This window comes from Labrus bergylta, chromosome 7 (assembly GCF_963930695.1).
Source record: "Labrus bergylta chromosome 7, fLabBer1.1, whole genome shotgun sequence".
In the NCBI taxonomy this organism is placed as follows: domain Eukaryota; kingdom Metazoa; phylum Chordata; class Actinopteri; order Labriformes; family Labridae; genus Labrus; species Labrus bergylta.
The window spans coordinates 1,734,314-1,762,266 of record NC_089201.1 but is presented as its reverse complement, the minus strand read 5'-3'; the positions used below and the strand labels follow the sequence as shown (position 1 = coordinate 1,762,266).

The 27,953-nt window shown below is 40.9% G+C and overlaps 1 protein-coding gene across 7 annotated transcripts; it reads left to right on the top strand.

Annotated features, from left to right (window-relative positions):
- Window positions 1–148: 148 nt before the first annotated feature.
- LOC109988885 (NLR family CARD domain-containing protein 3-like) lies at window positions 149–27,707 on the top strand. 7 transcript variants are annotated; one of them, XR_010666621.1, is made up of 14 exons: window positions 149–264; window positions 1,562–1,750; window positions 1,996–2,228; window positions 3,060–4,908; window positions 8,049–8,222; window positions 8,714–8,887; window positions 11,272–11,445; window positions 16,871–17,044; window positions 18,760–18,933; window positions 21,953–22,126; window positions 22,956–23,129; window positions 23,391–23,564; window positions 25,933–26,002; window positions 26,912–27,707. XR_010666621.1 is itself a non-coding variant. In XM_065956487.1 (13 exons), exons 2-13 carry the CDS (start codon window positions 1,620–1,622, stop codon window positions 25,940–25,942), a joined length of 3,612 nt encoding a protein of 1,203 aa, XP_065812559.1. In that variant the 5' UTR covers window positions 149–264; window positions 1,562–1,619; the 3' UTR covers window positions 25,943–27,707. The 7 variants fall into 7 exon arrangements, 5 of the variants coding, with proteins under 5 accessions (XP_065812559.1, XP_065812557.1, XP_065812560.1 ...); XM_065956487.1 differs by having other exon boundaries at window positions 3,063–4,908; window positions 25,933–27,707; XM_065956485.1 differs by having other exon boundaries at window positions 25,933–27,707.
- The last annotated feature ends 246 nt before the right edge of the window (window positions 27,708–27,953 follow it).

Sequence of the window (27,953 nt, the reverse complement as noted above, 5' to 3'; positions counted from 1 at the left end):
AACTATTGTTGAAGATGATCACAGCTCACTTTCTAAACCTAGTTAGCTTGGATTATTGCTTTTTACTTTGATTCCAGCAGAGGGAGACAACCACCAAGAAATCTGAACTAACAAAAGCAAACACTGTTTCAACTCCAGGAAATAACAAGAAGGGGAGGAGAAACTCTGAGCTGATCGGGTTTCCAAGAAACCACTGCAAGTGTTCTGTCAGTCAGAGCTCAGACTCCACAGCAGAGCAGAAGAACAAAACACGTCTGAAACAGGGTGAGTTTAATTCAACATTATTATGACTCAGGTTCTGTCCTGATCAGATACAGTGCAGGATCAGCTCTGTGAATGTGGAGTACCTCCTCTTTTCTCAGCACACACACTGTGATATGTTTTGGGACTTTGTCCTCGGCTGATCTTTAATCTTAACTATTGAGTTTCTCCCGTATTGTTTCCTGTTTGTCACGAGCATGAAGGACTTTGTTTTATACCACGGTTGGTGATTTTTTTTTTTGCCTACGTGCCCCTGTGACTGGTGGATTCAAAAATCTACTAGTCTTACACTTTTTAGGCAGTAGGGAGGATCATCCCTTCACCAGCCTTAGAAAAAAAATGATTGCAGCATATTACTGAATATTGTCAATCAATAAATGGTGTGATTCAGAGGGGATTTGGAAGTGAGTATACTCTATGCAGACTAAAAAATAAGTGGGTGTACTTGGGCTGCAGGAACGGAATTTGGAAATCAGATATGATTTGAGTATTAAAAATAAAAACAATATTCAAATGCTTAATTGACATTTGCTGTAATTCGATGTAATTTTGTTATAAATAAATAATTGGTTGAAGTGTTTTGGATAACGAGTTAATCAATTCATGTGAGCATTTAAATTTTCCTTAAACAGTTTTACAAAAGTAGTCAGCCTAGGTGTATTTTATTAAAAACTAAAAAGCCCTATCTTGTATTAGGCCACTACCCCTCTAACAACAGCCCTCAAACGCTATATGTCGGATCCAGACTACATCCGTTCTCTTTTTGTCATCTTGGACTTGAGACAGCGAGGCATCAGTTTAAACACACCTGAGGCTGGTTGACCCGCTGTGAAAGAAATGCTCTGTTAATCGCAAGTGTCACCAAGCAAAGCCTCTATATTCCAGCATATAGAGTGTCATTGTGACCCTCGCACTGACACTGTGGTCGGTAGGTTGAGCAAATTCACCCGTGTGACAAGTGCTGATTTCCAACCCTGTTTTGAACAGTTCTAGATATAAATGTCTGTCCTAAAGGTCATGGGGTTGCTGTTAAATCCTAACATGTTAGTTTAATGTTTAAAGTTTAAGACTCAATGTCTTGTTATTGGCATTATTCAGGGCAGATCAGACGGACAAATCATGTTAGGATCAAAACAAACTGCACTGAGGTGCTGCATCAGGTACTTAAGCAGACAGGAAGGAAGAGAAAATCAAATTAAGGATCACATCAGGCCTCCACATCCAGATGTGGAGGCCTGACCATTTCCGTCTTTCACATTTTTCCTGCTTGTATCTCACCTGTTTGTTATTTTGTCCTCAGGTTCTTTTACCTGCATGGACGTCTTTTATTGTCCTCTGATCAATCTGGAGATCAGAAGATGAGTGATCGAGGAGACAAAGAGGAGGACAGAGCAGAGTCTCCTCTGTCCAGCTGTCTCTCTATGGAGAGTGACTGGTCTAAAGGTCGTCCTCCAGACTTCAGTAATGAACCAGGACTCTCAGATCCACAGTAAGAGAACTTCCTTTGAGCCACTAAACTGTCAAGCTAAAAAAAAGAGTCCTGAGCAATGTGTTGATTTTCTTGTTTTTTTGTTTTGTCATCAGGCTGCAGGTACTGTGTCATATTTTGGGGCCGATGTTGTCTGATCTAGGTCATAATATTTAAGAAATTATGCTTTAAAAAAAGCTCAACATGACTTTTTAACATTAAAACGTTATAGTGGGTTACAATCTCATTTTACTTTATTCCTACAGAATAACAAAGGGGTCTGTTTCTGTGGAGGAGCAGCTTTCCAGCTGTGCTTTGTGTCAGGACGTCCTGAGAGATCCCGTTTCTACCAGCTGTGGACACTGTTTCTGCAGACAGTGTCTGACCTCATACTGGGACCAGTCTACTTCATCAGGAGAGACCTCCTGTCCCCAGTGTGGAGAAAGATCTGTCATAAGACGAGGACTGCAGATATCCAGTCAGTCCAGCAGTGTAACCAGTAAGACTGAAGTCATTGTGTCTGAAAACAAGACTTAATCATTTATTAAATTTGTTGGTAATGCAGTTAATATTTTCATTAATAGTACATTTTAATTTAACTATATTTTAGCTGTCAGTTTATATTTAATATGTTTTTCTTCTCTTGCAGAAGCACACATTTATTACATGGATACTATTGTGTCATGCATTGTGCTTAAAGGGATACTTCACCCATTTGCATTAAGCTTTGTATCATTAGAAACCTGATAGTATTTTTGAATGGTTGTGCATCCCGCCCTCATTTTCCCCTGAGACGGGAAAGCTCCGTATTTCTTTTCTGCAAAAGCAGCCTCCGATGACGCAAAAATAATCATTTTGCGTCATCGGAGGCTGCTTTGGTTGGAGGGGGTGAAACTACATCGCTAGTTCCTCATGTTTTCAACCGTGGGGGTAGGGCGGATCCACTAAAATAATTCACCATTTCGAAAGAAAAACAAATGAAGAGTACTTCAGAAGTCTTAATGAATTTGCCAAATAAGGCCCCGTGTCCACCTAGAGTTTTTTTCCGGGCAGAAAAGCGCTGGCTGCGCGCTCGGGAGTGGCTGCATGAAGCGTTTGTGCTCTGAGTATAAAAGCGCATTCTGGGAGTTGTTGTCTTTCTGGGAGTTTGTTGTCAAGAAGGCACCAACTTCAAAATGTATTTCACATTTCTACTACATACTGTATATGACCCAATGTCACCCTAACCCATGTTTCAACGGGTGAAGTGTCCCTTTAATGTTTAATAATGAAAATGTTGTATTTGATCATTTTATAAATCCAGTCTCAGGATATGTTTCTTCTCTTTCAGTAGATAGAGGTCTACAGGAGGTTTTAGATGAACATAAGATCAGTCTGAGGAGGAGATGTGAACATGTGACTGAAGGAAGTGATGAAACAGGAAGTAGAACCCTCCTCAACAGGATCTACACTGAGCTCTACATCACAGACGGACAGAGTGAAGAGGTGAACACCCAACATGAGGTGAGACAGCTTGAGACAGACTCTAAAAAGAAGACCCTCCATGAGACTCCAATCAAGTGTCAGGACATCTTTAAAGCCTTACCCGACCAACAGAAACAGAAGACAGAAGCTCAAACAGACCAACAGAAACCCATCAGAGTGGTTCTGACAAACGGCGTCGCTGGTGTTGGAAAAACCTTCTCAGTGCAGAAGTTCACTCTGGACTGGGCAGACGGCTCAGAAAACCAAGACCTCAGTCTGGTGATCCTGCTTTCATTCAGGGAGCTGAACTTGATCAGAGATAAGGAGTACAGTCTTCTTGAGCTGCTCCGTGTTTTCCATCCAACATTACAGAAGGTCGCAGCAGAGACGCTCGCTGTCTGTAAACTGTTGTTCATCTTTGACGGCCTGGATGAAAGCAGACCGTCATTGGACTTCACAAACAGGAAGGTTGTGTCTGATGTCACAAAGAAGTCACCGTTAAACACACTGTTGACAAACCTCATCAAGGGGAATCTGCTCCCCTCAGCTTTCATCTGGATAACGTCTCGACCTGCAGCAGCCAATCAGATCCCTCCTTCATGTGTTGACAGGGTAACAGAAGTACAAGGCTTCACTGACGCCCAGAAGGAGGAGTACTTCAGGAAGAGGTTCAGTGATGATGAAGATCTGTCCAGCAGAATCATCTCACACATCAAGACATCCAGGAGCCTCCACATCATGTGTCTGATCCCGGTCTTCTGCTGGATCACTGCCACAGTTCTGGAGCACATGATGAGCACAGAGCAAAGAGGAGAGCTGCCCAATACCCTGACTGACCTGTTCTCACACTTCCTGCTGGTTCAGACAAAGAGGAAGAAGCACAAGTATGATGAGGGACGTGAGACAAGTCTACATGAGCTGATGGAGGCTGACGGGGAAGTTCTTCTGAAGCTGGGGAGGCTGGCGTTTGAACATCTGGAGGATGGAAACATCATGTTCTATAAAGAAGACCTGGAGCAGTGTGGTCTGGATGTCAAAGAGGCCTCAGTGTACTCAGGAGTTTGTACAGAGATCTTCAAAAGAGAAAGTGTGATCTTCCAGAAAACAGTCTACTGCTTTGTTCATCTGAGCGTTCAGGAGTTCCTGGCTGCAGTCTACATGTTCCACTGTTTGACAAACAGGAAGAGAGGTGTAGTGAAGGCTTTCCTTAAAGACATCAACATCATTTTTCAAACTCCTGAAAGTGATGACTTATCCCTGGATGTCTTCCTGAGGAGTGCCATGGAGAAATCCCTGAAAAGTAAAAATGGTCACCTGGACCTGTTTGTCCGCTTCCTTCATGGCCTTTCTCTGGAGTTCAACCAGAGACTCTTAGGAGGTCTGCTGGGTCGGAGAGACAACAGTCCAGAAATGACCCAGAGAGTCATCAACAACCTGAAGTATATGAACAGTGATGATATCTCTCCTGACAGAAGCATCAACATCTTCCACTGTCTGACGGAGATGAACGACCTCTCAGTCCATCAGGAGATCCAAAAGTTCCTGAAGTCAGAGAACAGATCAGAGGAACTCTCTGTGATCCATTGCTCTGCTCTGGCCTACATGTTGCAGATGTCAGAGGAGGTTCTGGATGAGTTCAATCTGAATGAGTACAAGACATCAGACCAGGGACGACTGAGACTGATTCCAGCTGTGAGGAACTGCAGAAAGGCAAAGTAAGCCCAGATGTGATTAAATATGAGTAAAAATAAGCCATTAATTTCTTCATATATAGAATAATCTGTAATCTCTGTTTGTGAAAACAGTATTCATCTGAAATATTAACAAAGTTATCAGTCCTTTTTATTTTGTTATAAGTTTCCTTGAGATGCTTTAAATGCTGTGAGTGAAATATGTATTTTCTAGTTCTAGTATTTATCAACTTCAAGGTCACAGGTCATCTGATTTAATAATAATCCCGACATTAATTGTTTTTTCTTTTATCATCCTATTAGTGTCAGTAATAATATGACATTATATATTATCATTACACCTCATTAACCACAGACTGGGATAATGTTTATCTCCCGCACAGTCTATTAAGTAATTTCCGTAAAACAAGAATATTTTTCTCTGTCACATGAGTAATGCCTGACGAGGGTTGTGTAAGCGTGCATGAATAGTGAAATTTGATTAGTTTTTCTGTCCTCACTTTATGCTGACTGCAAGAACTTAAAGTAATGGTGGTAACGAGATAAATGTTTGATTAATAACAGTGACTTGATTACTAAAGTTACCAACAGTACATCACTTTACAGACAGGGTCCATTTTAACTTTAAAGCTCACCCGCCAAGGTAGCAGGTGGACAAAAAAACTATTGTGTTTTTGTTTTCGTACATGTGTTGCAGTATATTTAATTGTGTTACCGTAAAATCCGGTGTATAAGACGCACTTTTAATACCTATTTTTTTCGTCTTGAAAGTTGGCTGTGTCTTATACATCGGTGCGACCAATATACCAGTATAAAATACTGAAACACGCGCCATCATTACCACAGATGAAGCAGCCCCTATCACTGCGACCAGACGTGATTTAACGTTACAGTCTATGTTAAAAAACCATCCCCATTCCCTGTGTATTGAAAGCTGAGTGCACGCTGTGCTGGGAAAGAAGGCGACACAGACCAGGCCGGCTGCGAAACTTTTTCCACATCTTTTCTCCCTAACGAGGTGAAGTGCAATCATGCATTTACAGAAAACAGTGGTACATTGTTCCGTAAATAAATCTTGTGAAGTGTTCTTTATTAAAGTTAAAGAGTGACCAGCGGAGTCGGGCAGCTCGTCTCGCAAGCTAGGAGTCTGTGCTTCACAACTTTCCCTGCAGCAGGCTGAGAGCTCAACTACCGTACTGTAGCGAGTAGGAGTGCAGACTCCCGAACATGAAAACAAACGGAACTAAAGAGTGACACAGCTGCACAGAAACTGCACGTTGTAGACATTGCTGAACACAATATAAATCGTCATGCAGGAAGACAGTTCAAACTTTTTTTTTGAAGAGACCTTCAAAACAGGGTGCGTCTTATATACCGGTGCGACTTATATTCCGGATTTTACGGTAGTAATGTAAACTCCTCAAAAAAAGTTTGTAAACGTTATTTCGTTAAATTATTTCGCCCCTTAAATAATACTAATTGGGGTGTTGTAATATATATCTTTGGAAAGTTTGATTTGTCACCTTTTCAACAAGGTATAACTTCGGGTATTTGTGGAAAAAGCAACACAGGTGTGGGTAGCGCCCAAAAAAAATGTGCCAAAATCCACTGCAATATTCTTCTGTTGATATTCACTCCTGTTTTGAGTTGCTTGGTGGATTTGATGATTGCATTCTCCCACAGTAATAAGGAAAAAACAACACGTATGAACTGAGTGGAAGATCCATACAAAGCCACAACAGCTTGGCCCATCCTCCTCATGCTGGTCACCAGCCTGGTCACATTTTGCTGTGGGATGGCATCCCATTCCTCAACCAGGAGTTGTTGAAGGTCAACCAGCGTGATTGTGTTGGTCACGTATAGCACGCCCAAGCTGATGTCACAAGTGTTCAATTGGGTTGAGGTCTTGACTCACGGCCATTCCATCCTCTCCACTCCTAAATTCTGAGGTACTGTTGGGGAGAGAGTTGTCCTCCTGGAGGATAGAGTTAGGTCCCAGATTCTGATTATTATGATTGTTTTAAGTTTAGTACTAAATTAAATTCCACGGCCCTCATACCCTCAGCTCTTTTCCTGCACGTCATTCCCCTCTCTCTCTTTCTCTCCCTCTATTTCTCTCTTTCTCTTTCTCTCTCCCTCTCTCTCTCTCTCCCCCTCTCTCTGTCTCTCTCTTTCTATCCCCCTCTCTTTCTCGCCCTCTCTCGCTCTCTTTCTCTCTCTCTCTGTCTCTCTCTCTATCTCTTTCTATTCCTCTCTCCCTCTCCCTCTCTCTCTTTCTCTTTCTCTTCCTCTCTCTCTCCCTCCCTCTCTCTAGCTCTCTCTCTCCCTCTCTCTTTCTCTCTCTCTCTACAATTCTACAAATCTCTTAGCAGACCCTTTTATCCAAAGAGACGTACATCAGAGAGTAAGTACAACACAAGCAAGGATCTAGAAAAAAGGGAACAATGTCAGTAAGAGCAAACGATCAGCTTTGAGTCCGATTGGACACACAGGTGCTGACAGGAAGTGACCAGAGGCAAAGCACAACATTGACAGCAGTTCTTGAGAGCTCTAATCAGTATAGAAACCATCTCTCTCTCTCTCTATCCACTGTCGTATCTTAATAAAGGCACAAAAAGTCCAACAATCAATCTTCATAAAGTCTGCAGGGTTACAAGTGATGGAAATGTTTGTTTCATGTAGTGAAATCAGATCACCTGAACCTCTGATGTAAAGAGAAAAACACTATGTCATATTATATGTCTCTGCCCTCCCCCCTCCTCCCACATAACACAGACTCTCATCAGCCCCACAGTTAGAAAAACATCAAAGTAATGTGAATGCTGAAACTGTTCTTTATGCGTTACATTAACGCCCACTGGACTTTACATTTATTTTCTTGACATGCACTCAATGAGTAGGTTACATACAATGTAAGATTTTTTCATTTTCATTTTTTCATTGTCGACTGCACAGCTCCTACATTGCACCTTTTGTACGTTTTATATTTTACATTTATAAATTCTATTTTCTATATTGTAATATCTTCTTATACTGTATTATTTAAGTTGTTGCTAGTTCTGCTTTATTTCCTTGTTAATTGTTTAGCACCAATACACCAAGTCAAATTCCTTCTATGTGTAAATGTACTTGGCAATAAAACCCAATTCTGATTCTGATGACAGGTTTATTAACTGTGGACTGTCAGAGAGTCACTATGAAGCCGTGGCCTCAGCTCTGAAGTCCAACCCCTCCCATCTGAGAGAGCTGGACCTGAGCTCCAACAAGCTGCAGGATTCAGGAGTGAAGCTGCTGAGTGAGGGACTGCAGAGTCCAAACTGTAGACTGGAGTCTCTGAAGTAAGACAACAGGTTTAATTTCTCTGTTCAGATTAGTATGAGGTGAAACTAAACTATAGACTCAAATGATCAAATGCTGGAGTCAATTTTCTTCTGTGTTTTTTGTCGACAGAGCAGCGGCACAATATTTCACTTAACATTTTCAACCTGAATATATGTAAAAAGAAATAACTTGTTGTATATTACACTCTAATGCCAGCCTCGACATCATCTTTTGTTTTTGTTTTGGTTGAAAGCCCCCTGGCAGCGGATTTTACATACTGTGCGTTTAAATAATGTAAAATAAGTATATCTGTTATTTTGGATCATTTAGCTGTTCATGTCAATAAAGACACCCACATGTTACTGACCTCATTCAAGATTACACAACCAATACTCTACTGAGCTTTACACACCTGTGTGTGCGCACATTTATTGGACCTAGATATGTTATGTTATAATCTGATTGGATTGGACTTTATTTTTATTCACATCTTTTATTCTTTATTCAGTTTGTGGAGCTGCAGTTTGTCAGAGATCAGTTGTTCTTCTCTGGCCTCAGCTCTGAAGTCCAACCCCTCCCATCTGAGATATTTGGACCTGACCTATAACGAGCTGGAGGATTCAGGAGTGAAGCTGCTGTGTGATTTTCTGCAGAGTCCAAACTGTAGACTGGAGACTCTGAGGTCAGTTCACTTCAGCCGTTTTCACATATGCACTCCGGATAATATCTAGATAATTACGGGAGGACTGCTCTGGAGATTCTCCCGACCTGGCTGTTCACATATGCTAGGACGAAGTAACAGAGTCCGCTACACGACGCTATGATGACAATATTTGTGTTTTACATCTCATTTGTTTGATTATCAGCTGAAACATTTTCATGTTCACATGTTTCTGACGTCCATGAAGTTTTAGATTGAATCCTGTTCATGTTTATTTTCTTGTTTGAACATTCAAAACTGAAGCCACAAGATTATCTGAATATATAGTTTATTATGAAGTGTACACACACACACACACACACACACACACACACACACACACACACACACACATATACATACATATATAAATGGAAAAACTAAGGTGATAAAAAAAATAAGGGTTTAGTAATTGTATCTATAATAATAGTTTCAATGACGAGGTAATGATAAAAACAGTAATAAAATGGATTCACATAAATATCTGCATATCTAATATAAATAAGAGTAGATGAACACCAGTTATGAAATATATTGCTCTTCAAGAATCTCTTGAGTGGCGGGGACAGGCTACTTTTTTTTAAGTTTACTTTGTACATGGAAGCTACATACTTCCTCTCCATCAAGTCAGTAAAGTGGCGCCTGGATGGAAGGGCGGAATCCTAAATGGAAAGTATTTACCATTTCACGGAAGCCTTTACCCTCAATAGCAAGGGGCCTCATGTCCTTAACAATCATTGAGACAATGCTGTTCATATACACACTAGCATCCTGGGGTGTGCAAGGTTTCTGGTTCTTTTTATCGAAAAAATCCTCCACACTGCTTTGCCTATTCTTGTAAAGGCGAAAAACACAAAGCACATGAATATTCACAATAGCAAATCAGAAATATAACATAAGTCTAATGATTCACAGTCCACACCATGTTGATATTCGTAGACTACAGCCATCTCAGAGGCTTAACTTTAAAAAGAATAGCTGTAATTAAAATTGTCAGATGTATTGTCTCATGCATGTTTACTTGGAACTGGTTGCTAGATCGTGAGATTTCAATAGTAAACGTCTACATCACATGACAGCCTAGCAGACAGGAAAGTTGTCTTTTTTGTGTCATATTTTATCAAGCGACATCGGGGTATAAGTCACCCTTTCGGTATAAGCAAACAGATCTAAGCGATGCTTAACGTTAGAAGTGATGCATTTATAGACAACAAATCAACAGTCTAACGTACCGAGTAACCTACTAAAACATAACCTCCTAAAACACATTCTTTATCAATACATGATAATCGAACATTCCAGGGTGGGAAAGGGGAGAAAGTCAACAAAACTTAGTGTTTTGCTGCCATTCTGACACAGAGCTCCGGGCTGTTTTCTCTTCAAATGTTGGTTTATTGCTGTCGTACTCCTGTGGTATGCCAGCGTGATTTTTTTTTTGCTACTTGTTGCTCCTCGGTGCTCGTGCTGCTGTTATTGCATGCCGCCGTTGTTGTTGTTGTTGTGTGAATTCTTCTTCTTCCGTTTTAGCGTCTATAGCGATTGGCGACTAGCTTTCTGGTGCATTACTGCCTCCACTGGACTGGAGTGTAGGACAATCTAATTGTTTTGGACGCAAATTATTTATGTCGTCGACTACGTCGTCCCAGCGTAGCTGTAGCGTGGATGAAGTGCTAAAATGAAATGAAAGCAAACAGGCTGATTTAATGATATGACCTTTAGTAGAGTTTGAAGACTAAACGTCGTGGATTTTAAACAAACTGCAAACAGATACATGAGATGATGTCACTCTTTCAGACAGCGCTGTTAGCAAAAACAACAAACGTCTCGCTGTCATCAGAAAAGGACGAACACAAGATAAAGAGAAAAAATGAAACCTGAGGGGGAAATAACTGAAATCAAGAGAGAGACACTGATCATATATTTAATTTATTAATTTATTCTGAAAGCTGCAGCTGTAAAACGGTGAAACGTGACAGTTTAATCATTCAAATACACAAAGGAAGGTTCATTACTGTGGATATAATATTTATGAATCTCTAAATAGTCTTACCTAAATACTGAGTTCATATTCGTAATTTAACATTTTACCGTTCAAATATAAAATGGCTTTAAACTAGAAGTGTATACACACGTGTATTTAAATAAATCATTAAATCATATAAAGCAACATTAATTATTCTCATTATCAGCACATAAACGTGCGTCAGAGTTCTCAAGTGTTCTCAGGTTTTGTTTTTGAAGAAATCTGAAAGAAGAAAACTTAAGTGAATGTCAGAAATCTTAAAGACAAAGTCAGTCAGTTTAAGAACTTTTGGTGGATAGGGTCCACTGTCTTTAAATCTTGTTCATTTCATCTCTATATTCAGATTGTTCAGATGCAGGTTTTCAGAGATCAGCTGTTCTTCTCTGGCCTCAGCTCTGAAGTCCAACCCCTCCCATCTGAGAGAGCTGGACCTGGGTAACAACAAGCTGCAGGATTCAGGAGTGAAGCTGCTGTGTGATTTTCTGCAGAGTCCAAACTGTAGCCTGGAGGATCTGAGGTCAGTTCACTTCAGCCTTTTTCACATATGCACTCCGGGTAATATCTAGATAATTACGTGAGGACTGCTCTGGAGATTCTCCCGACCTGGCTGTTCACATATGCTCCTCTGTGCGGAAGACTATACCTGTCAGATGGGAGTTGCGGACAAAGCAACATAGTCCTCTACACGACGCTATGATGATGATCAATGTTATTTGTAGTCCAACGGAATGACAACATCCACAAAAGAGCGGCGAACAACATACTTGAGAACAGGAAACACTTTATGCACCATGCAGCAGACACGGAATATAAAGGTCACTCTCTTCCTATTGGCTCGAGGTGAATTACCCGGAGAATATGCTGCTGCGTTCTCACATCAGCCCACTCAAGACTTTCTGCGGAAAAAATACTAGGGGTCTGCAGCTTCTCCTGGAAATCTCTAATACAAATAGTATTAAAATAAATAAGAGTAGGTGAATGGGAATAAACAAGCTGAGTGACAAGTCTAAGAGGGAACTGTTTTCTGTTTTCTCCCACATCCCACCCAGCATGACGAACAAGCTGCACTATAGGATAATTAAGAGTACAACATGCAAGGATTAAAGTTCTCTGTCGCTACAACGGATTTCTGTCAATTTCAAAATTATAATATTTTTCGTCAGTGTCAATCAGACAAAAAAGACGAGCAGACTGCTGTTTTTTATGTCAGGCATTATCTGAATCTTGTAACACAAGTGTAGTTTTGCGTCTGTGTGGCAACTTTATTTACCAGACCAAAGAAAAAAAAACAGGGGATTAACAATCCATAACATGACGGAGTTTACCGTTAAAGTTTTATTACCTGCAGGCAGAGCAGACAGTCGCTGAGTGCTCCGCTACCGGACACTCAGCCGTAGCTATCCGAAGGCTAGGCTAAAAACATTGTATCCCTGTGTGGGCTGACTTTCATGCTGAACTGTGGTTCGCCAATTTATTGTCTGTGGAATAACGATGGCTACTGCGGCTGAGGTCTCCAATATAACTAGCCTTAAAACCGAGCTTTCCTCAATTGAGAGCCTCATAAACGATGTCCTCCAGAGACAATGTAAGCTCCAGGAGAGGCTAGCTGCCTTGGAACCCCCTTGTCCTATCTCAACTCAGGGGACTGCTTCCTCTTGGGCTTTTACGGTCAGAAAATCCAGAAAGATGACGAGGAATATCGCTCTCCCTCTCTTCGATCCCATTGGGGATGAGGATGCTCTGGATTTGCCGCTTTCGAACTTTTTTGCCCCGCTGTCCGAGCTTGCTGATGGCTCACCTCTGTCTTCTCTGCCTGCTCCTCGGAATTTTAGCGGCAATTCCACATCTTCGTCAAGGAAACATCCCGTCTCTCTTAGCCACCGCTCTCCACCAGGTTCTCCGCCTAAATCCAAGCACCCCGGGTGCAGTGCTCGGCCCCCGAGCCAAGCATATCTTCCCAACGGCGGCCGCTGGATACTAGCGCTGGATCTCCTGCTCCTGTATCGTCTCGGCCGTTTGTCAGCCTGTCACAGGCGTCTGCAGCAACAGCTGATGAGATTCTCCCTAGCAACCTTGCAATATACAACGGGGGGTGTCTAAATGGTCAACCTGAAATTCTTGTGATCGGCGATTCTATCACCAGGTTTGTCAAAGTCCCTTGCGGCATAATATACTGTTTCTCGGGTTTTAAAGTAGCCGATATTATTCAAAATGTCCCTGCCATTCTTGATCGTCACCCTTCTGCCCACACTGTGATTGTACACGCTGGTGCCAATGACGTCATGCCAAGACAATCAATTAAACTTCAATCAGACTTTGAGTGTCTGACAACAACATTAGAGAGCCTTGGAAAAACCTGTATCCTGTCTGGCCCCATTCCATCCCTAAGACGTGGTACAGAACGTTTTAATCGCCTTTTCAGTCTGCATTACTGGGTACAGAATTTCTGTACTGCAACTGGATTCGGTTTTATAAACAACTTTGACTTGTTCTGGTCGAGCAAGGGCCTGACTAGAAAGGATGGGATTCACCCAAATGGACTGGGTGTTAAGCAACTGACCGCTAACTTGATTAATTTCTTATCTTCACCAGCTTGACAAATTGGCCCTCCCACTCCTGAGGACAGTCTGTCAAATCACTGTACTATCTCTAATTCCCCTGGTATTTCTGAACTTGGGTCTGCTGCTGCTACAAACTCCAATCCTCTTATTTCTTGTTTACCTGATTTGTCTCGGCCTTACAGCCCTCCCGAGATCACACCACTTGGTCTCAATAATCCTTATTCTTTTAAGTCTAGAAAAGGCTTAGGGCTGATTTATCTAAATATTAGAAGTATACTCCAGCATCATTTGTTTATGTCAAATCATGTTTTTTTCTGTTACTGTTTTACATGCAGTTTCTGTGCCTAACTGCTTTGAATTTATAGCTTTAAAGGTAAATGAGCGGTCAAATAATTTGTTTGTTATAATAGGGATTTATAGATCCCCATCAGCTGAAACTAGGTCTATTGACTGTCTAGCTGAATTGCTCTCTCAGTATACGAACTCTGAAATCATAGTTATGGGTGATCTAAACTTGGATTGGTTGACCAAAAGCTCTGATTACCTGAAGGAAATCTCATCCAGTCTCAATTTAACCCAACTAATTAATGAACCCACCAGGCCCAACTTGAAGAATCCTTCAAAAAAAATAGATCTAGTCCATGGTTTTCCCCTGAACTGTCAGCTGTATTTCTATCAAGAAACAAAACCTGGTCCTTAGCTAGACGTACGGGAGAGGCGTCCCACTGGGATTTTTTCAGAGCACTCAGGAATAAATGCACTTCACTTGTGAGAAAAGTAAAATCAGTTTATTACTTGAATTTGGTCTCTAGCTGCTATTCCAACCCTGCAAAATTCTGGAAGGTGGTAAACTCTAATAATAGCAACTCTGCTGCCTCCCTACCTAATACTCATGTCAGGTTTGATGACTGCTTAGTGAATGATCCTAGTGAGATCTGCTCTGCCTTCAATATGCACTTTGCAGCAGCCGGTCATATCTTTGAGGATGTGGATAATAGAGTACCCGCTCCTAGTATTAACCTTCCTCCTACTGACAATGGCTGTATTCCCACTCCAAATCATACTTCTCAGTTTAACTTATCTCCTGTCTCATTCTGTGTAGTTTTAGAGGCTCTTCAAACCTTAGATCCTAAGAAATCTACTGGTGAAGACAAATTGGATCCTCTCTTTCTCCGTCTCTCAGCCTCTCTGATTGCTGAGCAATTAACTCACATTTTTAACCTCTCCATTTCATCCGGAGTAATTACCAATGTATGGAAAACCGCTTATGTTACCCCTTTACACAAGAGTGGAGATAAGAGTGACCCTAATAATTATAGGCCAATCTTCAAATTGCCCTGCTTAGCAAAAATATTAGAGTCTCTCGTAAATCACCAACTCAAGGAATTTCTCTCAATAAACTCTGTTCTAAGCCCACATCAGTCTGGGTTCAGATCTATGCACAGCACTGTGTCTGCTGTTACACTAGTGTTAAATGATGTTGTCAATGCCTTGAATAAAAAAAAACATTGTGCTGCCATCTTTGTCGACCTCTCCAAAGCATTTGACACTGTTGACCATTCATTGCTTTTGCAAACTCTTGGTTTTATTGGTTTTAGTGCAAGTGCAGTTTTTGAACTACCTCACTGACCAACGGCAATCAGTGAACCTGGGAACCATCCACTCTGAGTTTCTTCCAATCACTAAGGGTGTTCCACAAGGTTCAATCTTAGGCCCAGCCCTTTTTACAATTTTTATTAATAAAATTATTCCATTATTATCTAGCAACCATTCACATGCTCACTTATATGCAGATGATACAATATTGTACTGTATTGCTAATTCTGCTCAGCTTGCCATGGAGAACCTGCAACATTCCTTTAATGTTCTCCAAGTTGCACTTAATGACATTAAATTGGTTTTAAATACTCAGAAAACTAAATGTATGTTGTTTTCTAGGGCTAAATGTGAAACTGATAATAACCTTCACATTACCACCCTGCTAGGATCTATTATTGAGAGAGTTAAAGCCTATAAATATCTCGGTATATGGATAGATGACAGACTAACATTCAAACTTCACATAGATAATCTTACTGTCAAACTACGTCAAAAGGTTGGTTACCTATATAGAAATAAATTAAATTTCCGTATGTTCTGTCGGAAAATTATAATTGAAGCAGTTTTTCTTTCAGTTTTGGATTATGGTGATGTGGTCTATAAGTTTTTTTGCTAGTTATTTCTCAGATTCAGATTATAATGCAAAATAGGATGAATACACTGTTTGTCAAAATATCTTTAATATATTCCCTGGGAATTTACAAGGTAGTTATGTAAATAGGATTAGGTCCAACTGTAGCAATGACAACAAAATGAGGAAAACATTAATGCATTAAAAAAGATATATAATTAATATTCTGTAAAAGGTACTATAAAGTAACTATTTTTCATTTGTTACTCCAGACTAAAGTCTGATACGTTTGTACTCTAACTTCTGTAACTTGTTTGAGGGTATTTATGTGTTGTTACTTTAGGCTGCTTAAGGTTAAAAACAGAGTAGGCTTCTTATTCCACTGTCCTAATTAGTATGAAAAACAAGGTCCTCATGTATCATGATCTAATCTCAAAATGCTCCAAAAAGCTTCATTATAATGTTAGAATAGCTAGATTTTTCATCTGGTGGAGAATCCCCCCAGACCCCCCTAACTTCATTTACGTTTCATACTTTAACTTATTCAAAGTTTTATATAGATCACCTGCTGCACCTGTTAATTTATATAGGCATAAAATTTACTTGACTGTAGGTCAAATTTGTTAAAAAGAAGCAAGCTCATATCTGTCCGCCTAGATCTTGAGCTTCAAAAAAGAAAAACGTGTCAATTTTATTCCTGAAATAAAAAACAACTATGTTGTTTTATACGTTGAGAATTTTCAGTCAAATTTTTTTTTTTTGCTTTATTACCTGAATATGGTTTAAGTTTCACCGATCTGTGCTAAAAATGGATCCCACACATAGACAGTACCTGGGCTGGCTGCCCAAGTATCTAATACTTGTTTTGAATAATTCTTTATTTATTCATAAAATTGCGCACGAGAGAGCGGGGGAGAGAGAGAGAGCCCGCACAACGTTTAGGCACGCACAAGGATCTCACTGAGCGCACAGAATTTTAAACTATGAAACAAAACAAAACTCCTGTTTTTTGTTTTTTTTAATCCCCCTGCACTCCTGCAGAGAGATAAAAACGCAGCAAAACCAAGAGAGCAGAATCACATTAGCAGAGAGAGACAGAATAACATAAATCTAAAAAATAAAGTCAGTTTAAGAACAAATTTCTTCCTCAGAACCTTTGGTGGATGAGGCCCACTGTCTTTAAAGCTTTTTCATTTAATCTCTTTATTCAGATTGTGGGGCTGCAGTTTGTCAGAGATCAGCTGTTCTTCTCTGGCCTCAGCTCTGAAATCCAACCCCTCCCATCTGAGACATCTGCACCTGACTAAGAACGAGCTGCAGGATTCAGGAGTGAAGCTGCTGTGTGATTTTCTGCAGAGTCCAAACTGTAGACTGGAGACTCTGAGGTCAGTTCACTTCTCATGGGTTCAAGAGTATACCTATGTATTTGAGATTTTTTGGCACCCACTGGAATTTCCAGTTTTGAAAAGGACTTTTATAACAGAACTTAGATAAAGGCATTACCTCACATTTGGTCCGGTTTATTTAATTTTCGGAGATAACTGAGAAAGAGTTTACCAGATCCAGCATCAGAGGTGCAGACCTCTGTGGGGTCCAAGATGTCGTCTGCAAAAATTAACATTTTATTTTCATGATCTCCCATTTTAACACCTTATTGCTTCATTTAGCCTTATTGGCTAGAAATGATGCTCTCCATCCTAAATGACACCCACCACCCTCTGCCCCGCACCTTCACAGGGCAGGTGTGTGTTCAGTGGCAGATTGCTGTCACAATCCTTCTCCACGGACAGACTTAAGAACTCTTTTGTCCCCCTGGCCATACGATTGTACAACAGCTCACTGTTATGGTAGGCGGAAAAACCACAGTGACTCTTATTTTCTTTCCCATATGCACAGCTGTCCTAATAGTCAGCCTCTAGTTGTCACTTACAGTAATGCATATCTCACAATAATATATTAGCACCTTTACAGTTGGCACAGACTGTTCTTTTAAAACTGTTTTTAAAAATTGCACTTCGTTTCAAACACTGCTGTACATACATAAACTCTCAGGAGGTCTACACTGTTTATGTACAGGTTTAAGTTACCAGTGTAATTCTTTCAAACTGTTAATAGGTCTCATTTAAATTGCACACCCATCTTTATCCCTGCACAGGTATAGTGTTCTGCATGTCTTTGTAAACTGCTACTGGACGCTTTGAATTTCCCTCGGGATCAATTAAGTATCTATCTATTTGCGAGAGGTTGTAGTGCCACAATGAAGCGAAGAGGTAAGAGAGGGTCTCCCTGTTTTGTTCCACGACCTAACAAGAAAGCTGATTATCTCACACTATTAGTTGTTACTATAGCTTTTGGTTGGTTAAATATGATTTTTATCACATCCTGAAACAAAGCTCCCAATTCAAATTCTTTAACGGTGAAATCTAAATAGCTCCAACTCTCATGATCAAACACTCTTTCAGCTTCTAAAGAAAGAGCAGCTATTGGGGTGTTTAGGTCTTTAGTCTCCCAGATTAGATGCAAGAGGATATCTGAGGCTATCTGAAGAGGTCCTGCCTGTAACAAAACTGACCTGGTCAGGATGAGTAATGGTGGATATGACGTTGTTAACTCTCATTGTAAACAGTTCACAGCACAAGAGACTAATTAGTCGATAACTGCCGCGGTCAAGTGGGATTCCCCTTCTTTAATATAAGGGTGATTAGCGACTCCATCATTGAGGGGGGAGCGGCCTTTAGGCAGTAGCAGCATTAAATGCCTTTAAAATCTCAGGACCAAGTTCCTCTCGCTCTCTCGCACACGCAGCAATTTTATGAATAAATGAAAAATTAAATAAAAACAGGTCTGAAATATACTTGAGCAGCCATAAATTTACTTGGGCGGCCCATCCAGGTATCGTTTACGTGTGAGAAACACTGCAGCTGTATGAATGTTTGGATGATGTCTGTAGAAAGCTGACATTTGAATGATCCACAATAACAGAATGACAAAGTCTCTCTACTTATTTTAGGGACACACTCACTTATTGGACCTAGTTATGTTGTTATGTTATCATCTGATTGATCGTTCTCTTTATTCACATCTTTTATTCTTTATTCAGTTTGAGTGACTGCAGTTTGTCAGAGATCAGCTTTTCTTCTCTGGCCTCAGCTCTGAAGTCCAACGCCTCCCATCTGAGAGAGCTGGACCTGGGCTTCAACAAGCTGCAGGATTCAGGAGTGAAGCTGCTGAGTGAGGGACTGCAGAGTCCAAACTGTAGACTGGAGACTCTGAGGTCAGTTCACTTCTTCTCTGTTTATGTTTTACATCTCATGTGTTTGATTATCAGCTGAAACATTTTCAGGTTTTTTTTAATTTTTATTTTACATTTATTTAACCAGGAGAACCTCATTGAGATTAAGAATCTCATTTACAAGAGTGTCCTGGCCAAGAGGGGCAGCAGCACAACAAAAAGTTACAGACATAAAACACAGAGTAATTAAAAACACAGTTTAACATGTCTTGAGTTACAGAGCACAAAGGCATTAATCAAAGCATCTACATCCTTAAGCATCTTCCTTTCAACACCTTCAATCTACTTTTAAAATGATTTAAAGAAACCGGCTCCCCCAGACACAGATCATCCTGCAGGAGATTCCAGTGTACCTGAAACTCCTTTTCTTCATTTCAAGACGCACTTTGGGAACAGACAACAACAAGTTTTGTGAATACAGTTACACAGGTATGCGGAAGCAGGTTAAGTAAAGCCTTATAAATAAGGACGTGCCAATGAGTTTGTCTACGCTGAGACAATGCAGGCCAGCCGACTCGCTCACACACAGAGTACAATGATGAGTCAGAGCCCTGAGATTTGTTATGAATCTCAGCACACCATGATATACAGTATCCAAAGATTTTAGGCACTGAGAAGATGCATGCCTATATAAAACATCACCACAATCAATCAGGGGCATGAAAGTAGCAGCAACAAGTTGTTTTTTTGCAGCAAAAGAAAAACAAGATTATCATCATCAATGTTCACATGTATCTTACATCTATCAAGTTTTAGATTGAATGCTGTTCATGTTTATTTTCTTGTTTGAATCTGCATCATAAAAAAAAATATGGCCTGCTATGAATGATTTTCCTTCATCGCTCCGGACGACAGACAGAGAGACCCATTTCTTGGCTCGGTGCCACTTCAGCTAGTGCAGCACAGATAAGCCCTTCCACTAGAGCGGGTGTACCTGCTGAAGGTGTTTATAAACTGATGTCTCATTGTCTTGAGTCCAAGATGATTCAAATAAGTTGGTTGTGGCTCTTACTCTTGGACAAAGAAGTGGCTGAGGATGCTTTTTCTTACTGCAGCGTTCGCGACTACAATCGCCGCTGCAGCTCCGAGCGATAAACACATTTAGTTCCGGAAAGTTTTTCACAATGAAAGTCCATAATTGCCATCTCTGCTTTTATTTTGAAGAAGACGTATGAGGAAGTTAGGTGTTATAAGCTGCTGCAACTTAACACATCTCAGATGTGTGAAAATAAATACTTCAAACCAGATTCAGTTAGAAGCTTCAGTAGCTAAGAGGTAAACAAACAGTGACTAAAACATCTAATATTTAAGCTCATAAAGGCTCATTTTAAAACAATAAATGGATTATCTTTCATCTCAGGTTTAGTTGCAGCTAAGTCAGCCTTTGAGGCTGTCTTTGAGACTAACCAGCCTCAGAATAATACAACTAAAAACACTAAAATACTCTTTACACTTTTTATGTTTGAGACAAAGATCCTTTTAGTATTTTCTTAAATAGTTTAAATGTGATTTTTCACACTTAAATAGAAATCAAGTATATCCTCTGAAAATAACTCTGTGAGTCATGACTGTCTACAATGGGTGTAACACCCGAGTCCCACTGTCTGTGATACTTTCAGAGTTTTCAGAGTCCTATCTTCAGTTTGTTTACATCGTCGGGCCGGCCGGCTGACTCCTCCCCTTGTGTATAAAAGTTGTTTAATTGAGGGACTAGAGAAAAGAAGAATAACATACTGTACTCACTGCTTAACTGTGTTTCTAGATCACGCTCATTTCAGGTAAATTTACATGCAGTGTGAAGATACCAGCATAATAAAGATCGATGGCATTAGCATGCTAACACAACAATGCGCCGCAAGTTGTTTTGGTTTCATGCTGGTGCTCAAGGGCGACATCTGCTGGATCAAAAAATCAAAAAAAGTAAATTTTTAAACTGGTACTTTTACTTACTTAAGTAAAATTTTATCAAAGTAACAGTACTTTCACTTGAGTAGAATATATTAGTACTTTTTACACCTCTGGTTTCTGATTTGTATTAAATGTTGAACTGAAGCCACAAGAATATCTGAATAATATATATTTTATTATGAAGTACACACAGAGACACACACACACACACACACATATGCTGTTTTCACACTTGCAGAAATTTCTGGAAAAAATGTGAACGCAAACAGCCAAATTTTTTGCTCAGACTTTACCCGGAGTTTCTCCGGCCAGACCCCGAGTATTTTTTACTAATTCACCTCGAGCCAATGGGAGGGAGAGTGGCGTTTATATACAGTGACTGCCGCACGGTGCATAGAGTTTCTGCACCGACCGATACGATCTCCGTGCACGTAATTAAACGTCTGCATTATGTTTTCTGTTCATCAGTATGTTGTTCTCCTCTCTTCTGTGGATGTTGTCATTCCATTGGATTACACATAGCATTGATATAAAGGCAAATATTGTCATTATAACGTTGTGTAGCGGACTCTGTTGCTACGGCCGCTACTTCTGCGTTGATTTTTTACGTCACGTCTTACCTCAGGAAATCCCCCCCCCCTCCCCTCTGACAGGGAAAGCCCCCCGCTGTGAGGAGCATATGTGAACGGCTAGTTCAGGAGAATCTCCGGAGAAGTCCTCCTGTAAATATCTAGATATTATCCGGAGTGCAGATGTGAAAACGGCTACAGAGACACACACACACACACACACACACACACACACACACACACACACACACACACACTCCCAGGTGTGTAAAGCTCAGTAGAGTATTGGTTGTATAATCTTGACTGAGGTCAGTAACATGTTGGTGTCTTTATTGGCATGAACAGCTGTATGAATGTTTGGATGATGTCTGTAGAAAGCTGACATTTGAATGATCCACAATAACAGAATGACAAAGTCTCTCTACTTATTTTAGGGACACACTCACTTATTGGACCTAGTTATGTTGTTATGTTATCATCTGATTGATCATTCTTTTTATTCACATCTTTTATTCTTTATTCAGTTTGAGTGACTGCAGTTTGTCAGAGATCAGCTGTTCTTCTCTGGCCTCAGCTCTGAAGTCCAACGCCTCCCATCTGAGAAAGCTGGACCTGGACTACAACGAGCTGAAGGATTCAGGAGTGGAGCTGCTTTGTGAGGGACTGCAGAGTCCAAACTGTAGACTGGAGATTCTGAAGTTAGTTCATTTCTATTTCGTATAGGCTTCACCCTTTAAGGCTATCACTATTGGGTTTATCCCTCGCACCGCACGCAGCACTGAAAAAATATAGTCCACCTAGCTGTGAGCCCATATAATCGGCTCACAGTTTTTCTTCAGCAAATTGCAGCACTAAGAAGAAAGATAGAAAATCACCTACTTACTACAAGATGCCCTCTCCAGGAACGGTCCGACTCTGCCTAAAGTGTCAGACTGGCCACATAATGAACTTTGACCTGCATCCCTTTTGTGAAGCGTGCCTTGGCCCGGAGCACACCGGGTTGGCGCTCACTCCGTGCTTGTTCTGTACTCGCCTTCCTCTGAAGAAACTGCGGCGCTGCCCGCTCCTGATGGTATGTCCAGCAGCTTCACTTCGGCCCAGGTGGGCAGACGTGACCCTGGTTGTACTGATACTGAAACCAGGGGATTCAGTATCAGTACAGCCACCTTCCTTTCGTTTACTCTCTGGCCCTGTGCACTTTTTATAAGTGTGTGGAAACAGCTCTGCAGCCGCTGCACAGGATGGGAATGAAAGTTTTGTTTTACCTGGACGACCTGCTTCTCGTGGCCCAATCCAGAGAAGAAGAAGAAATTGGTTCTTCATCTGTCAAACCTGGGCTTTGCCATAAATTGGAAAAAGAGCTCCCCTCCCATACTAGCTCATTGTTTATCTGGTAGTGGCTGAGTTTGGTCTGTGACAAAGTCTCTCTACTTATTTTAGGGACACACTCACATATTGGACTTCGTTATGTTATGTTATCATCTGATTGATCATTCTTTTTATTCACATCTTTTATTCTTTATTCAGATTGTGTGACTGCAGTTTGTCAGCGGTCAGCTGTTCTTCTCTGGCCTCAGCTCTGAAGTCCAACCCCTCCCATCTGAAACATCTGGACCTGAGTCACAACGAGCTGCAGGATTCAGGAGTGAAGCTGCTGTGTGATTTTCTGCAGAGTCCAAACTGTAGACTGGAGATTCTGAGGTCAGTTCACCGATCACCTTTAACAATTGTTGAACTTATGTGATGTGTGTTTTGAGAAATTGTTCTGCTGATGGAAACAAACTTCTTCTACTATTTATTTAAATCTTTCTTTGGTTCCTAATCACAACTTAAACCTGATCACTGTTTGGATTTTCCAGAACACAAACACTCTAATGTCTAAGAAGACATTTCTCTTACCTTTCCCTAAACATATCTACTGACCCTGATCTGCTTTGTTCACATCTTTTATTCTTTATTCAGATTGAGGAGCTGCAGTTTGTCAGAGATCAGCTGTTCTTCTCTGGCCTCAGCTCTGAAGTCCAACCCCTCCCATCTGATTGATCTGAACCTGAGCTCCAACAAGCTGCAGGATTCAGGAAAGAAGCTGCTGCGTGATCTTCAGGAGAATCTAGACTACAGACTGGAGGATCTGAGGTCAGTACAGGGTTGGACTTTTCTTCACTGTTACCCTATAAACTATTCAGGATTTGTATGATAATGAAAAACCTGGAAATGTTATAGAACTTTCCAGGCCTGGAGAAGTTTCTTAAAAGTCCTGGAAAAAATGGTGTTGATTGAATCCTGATCTCCTGCTTGTTCCACTCTGACTTTATGAGGAGGCGGTCCTTCACGCTCACTGACCTCAGAGCTCCGCCTCCTTGTGTCAGTGTCTTCAGTGTATATATATTATCAGCAGCACCTTTAAAACTGTTTTTTTTGTACATGATTTATTTAGACATTTTCAACATGAAGTTTTCAACACATACAACAACAATGCGTACAGTACAAGACCACTTCTGGATTAGTATAACAATAATCTGTAAAACGATGAGAGGGCACTGAAATGAAAATCACACAATAACCCAAAAAAAAGAATACACATGCACGCACGCACACACACACACACACACATAGAGGGCAGGAGGGGGAGCGAATAAAACATCTGCACAGTTTCCAAATCCCAATATTATTAAAAATAAACTCACTGTTGATGTTTTCAAAGGAGCACAATCTGACGGTTTTTGTGGTTGGGGGCAAATAAATAAAATATGTGGTGTAGGCTACATCCAAAGCCTTTGTCCTGTGTTTGTTAGCACAATGTCACCTGTAGCACGAGACTGAGCAGGGCTTGTGACTTCAGTCGCCAGCGGTAGCTTCTGAGGACGTTTGACAATAAATCGCTTAGTAGGCTATGTTCTTACAATTTCCTGAACAGTGAACTATGAACTATTTTGGTGGTCAGGTAGAGCAAACTTAAACTACATGTTCACGTGAGTGACGTAATGATGTGCGACAGTGGGAAGTTTGAAGACCACTGATCTGTACGTCTAGATGCTCGTCATCCAGACACAACTCGCTAAAGAGATGGTGGTCTTCACTGTTTTCTTTTGTTCAGTCATGAACCCAAAATCTCTGCCCCCTCCTCATCCAATAGGACAGCAAGGACAAGAGCTCGGAGTCTGCTTGACTTCTCTGTTACCAAATAACCTTTAATCGCCCCGTTGGGCACGCAACTTGGCTCCAGGCGCACCATGCTGTTTTGCCCGCTTTTGAGGTGTTTTATGAATGGCCACTCCTGTAGCGGCGCATTTCAGTGAGATCGCGGCCTTATGAATAAGAATTGTTAGCCCCTCAAGACTTAATTGAAAATGAAGAGTGGTAGAGCTGACCTACCCATCCTCTATGGAGTTTAAGGTGGTCGAATGGCTCGAGGTGAGTCTGCTGCAGAAAAGCATTTTGGCTTTTAAATGGTTGATCAATAGGTATGCAACAATACAGTCAGCCCACGGTTCAATACGTACCTCGATTTTCTGGTCACGGTTTGGTTCTGACGGCTCAAACGACCAGTTTATAGTGTTTAATAAACAGAGCAAAGGCGACGTGCAGACAGAGGACCACTCAGTGAACATCAGAGCAGTTTGTTAAGACATCAGTCTGTAAACTGCAGAGTTCACTTTACAGGTTAACAAACTGTAGAGCACATGATCAATTCAACTTTTTGTTTCTTGTCCGTCCACTTATGTGTAATGACACCTTCCCGGACTCTCGCTCGTCCGTATAGCTCTCTCTCTCTCCCTCTCATGTCCCATCGTTATCTTTTAATGCACGTTATAATGAGGGAGAGAGGCTTTTGAAAAAAGGGCGCTTGTGGTCGTTTATATACGTGGACGAGTGGGAAACACTGCGCTCTATATGTTTTCCAGGCGCTCACACTCGCCCCACACTTTCAGAAACTGGTCTGTAGTGAGACGCTATTTGAGCCATGACTGCAGCCTGATCTATAAACTGTCACTGTAACGCCCCTGGCGGCCCTTCAGGCGGCCCGGCCCACCGGGAATTGACCACAGTCAGCGTATCAGTTCCCTGTAAGACAACGCTAATGAAGCTAACACACGTCTTCCAAACCTCGAGGAAGCTTGCTCTGCAGAAGAAGGACAACGAGTCACTGAAAGTTAAGGTGGCAGACCCAGAGGGATGCAGCAGGGAACTGATGCGCTGACCGCACTCTGTGACTGTGCAGTGAATGCTGTCCAGTGTGGACGCCAGAGCCTCCAACCATGAATTGAAATCAGCCGCCAGAGCTGTTTATTATTAATTAATTAATTAATTAATTAATATTAAATCTCTTCATCAAATTCATTCACTTCTGAGCAGGACTGAAGTCCCTGCTGCTCTTCATACTGGATGTTCTGTATCACTGATAATCAGAATAATCATGATAACGATGATATTATATGATCAGAATAATCATGAAGTCTCTCTCAGAGTCTAATCTCTCATTTATGTCTTTTTATATCAACAGCTGCTGGTGATGAGTCTTTAAAGAGAGGATCCTGCTGATCACAGAGCTGGAAGCAGCAGCTGGTGTGTTGGTGAGTCTTTAACTGGGGCGTGTTACTGGGAGTCTGACGGACCAATCACAGCGCAGATGACTCTCAGTGCTGCAGTCTGAGCTGCTCTGAGATCAGCTCCACCGTCACACACAGGACCATGACCTTGGACATTTTTCTATTCTCATATTCTGAATTTAAACTGCTTCATGACTTAACGACCGAAGATGAACTCTTTGATTTGGATATAAATGTTTCTGTTGCAGCGCCACCCTGTGGACATATGTAGTGGTGCAGGTTATTCATTGACTCATATTCACAGATAACAGTAGAAGTTGATTCCAGCTGTGCAAGTTAAAGTGTGAAGTTCTGCTTTTAACCACGAGTCGTTGGTCGTCTGATAATAAATCAGTCGTCTCTTTGTTGGATCAAAACAAAGAGGAGGCTTCACTGAGTTTTTAAAAGAACTACAAACAGGATGTCTGGATCCAGGTGCAGAGTCAGCACCTGAATATTTGATGTAATATGAGATGATATAAAAAGAGCTGAATAACATGCAGACTCAATCATTGATATTCATTCATCATGTCAGGGTAACAACGGACACGTTATCAAACTATCTTTATTTTTAACTTCTGATGTTTATTACACTTTGATGTTTGAACCTTCTGTTTTTATTATCTCAGGATTTTGAATAGAAATAAATTCAATCTGTGGAGGGTTTTATTTGAATAATAATTCATGTTTAGGTTCTGTTGCGGCTATCACTGCTTTCTGCCAGCAGGTGTCACTGTTTCCACAGTTTTCTCCCAGACTGATCGATCTGAAGAGATTATTTCTGTGTCAGGAAACACAAAGAAAGATAGATGATGCCAGCTCTTTTATTTGTTCTTATGTTTTTATATTTCATGTTTAAGTTTAATGTCTCTTTTTGTAATCACTGCCCCCTAGTGGACAGGAGTGTGGAGTGATCCAAAGGCAGAAAAAGAATCTTTGACTGGGCGGCTGTGGCTCAGTTGGTAGAGTCGTCGCCTCTCAACCGGAAGGTCAAGGATTCGATCCTCAGCTGGGCAACATGTCCATTGTGTCCTTGGGCAAGACACTTAAGCCTGAATTGCTCCCACTGCTTCAGTGGTGGTGTATGAATGGCATTAGTTACTTCTGGTGATACTATCACTACAATCACTACCATCAGTGTGTGAATGTGTAGGTGTGACATGTGGTGTAAAAGCGCTTTGAGTAGTCGGAAGACTAGAAAAGCATTAGATAAGCTCAAGTCCATTTACCATTTACCATTTACTTCTGTAATGAAGTGAAGTTTGAAGGAAGTTGAGCTTTCTTTGAGTCTCTCTGCATACTTGGACTCTTCTTCACTTTAGAGGGAACATGTTCTCCACATTTCTTCAACACATTCTCTACGAGTTCCTCATCTGATCTAATTAACCCCGTGTTTTAAGATGGGCTGGTGTTTCTGCTCTTGGTGTAAACACACACACAGTGATCTTTCTGTCATGTTGTTCATGTGTGTTACTCTTAATAATTCACTCAAATAATGTCTCTATATTCTATAAGTGATTTACTTTTTAAATAACTGACACCATGTCAACACAAAGTTTCACTGGCCATGTTGCATAAAAAAACATGAATAACTTCTGTTTATTAAAAATCACAGTCTGGTGTTTGAGATTTTATTAAGGCTGTACATTAATCTTCTTTGAAATTAAAGTTTATTTTACACAAACATGAAGTATCTGTGGTTTTGTTTTCAGATGTTATGTCTTTGTTAGATCATCTGGCACCAAGTCTGCAACCAGAAAGAAAATAGAGCATTGCTCGTCTACGATCTGACTCCCGCTACAGAGAACCTGCCAGACTCAGATCAACCTTCAACAGACTGAACAGCTGACCTTGACTTTGCATCGATCACCAAGTGATCCTTAGCAAGAGGCTTTTATCTGGGCAGAGATCCCTTAAGGAAGTTTCAGAGGAAGTG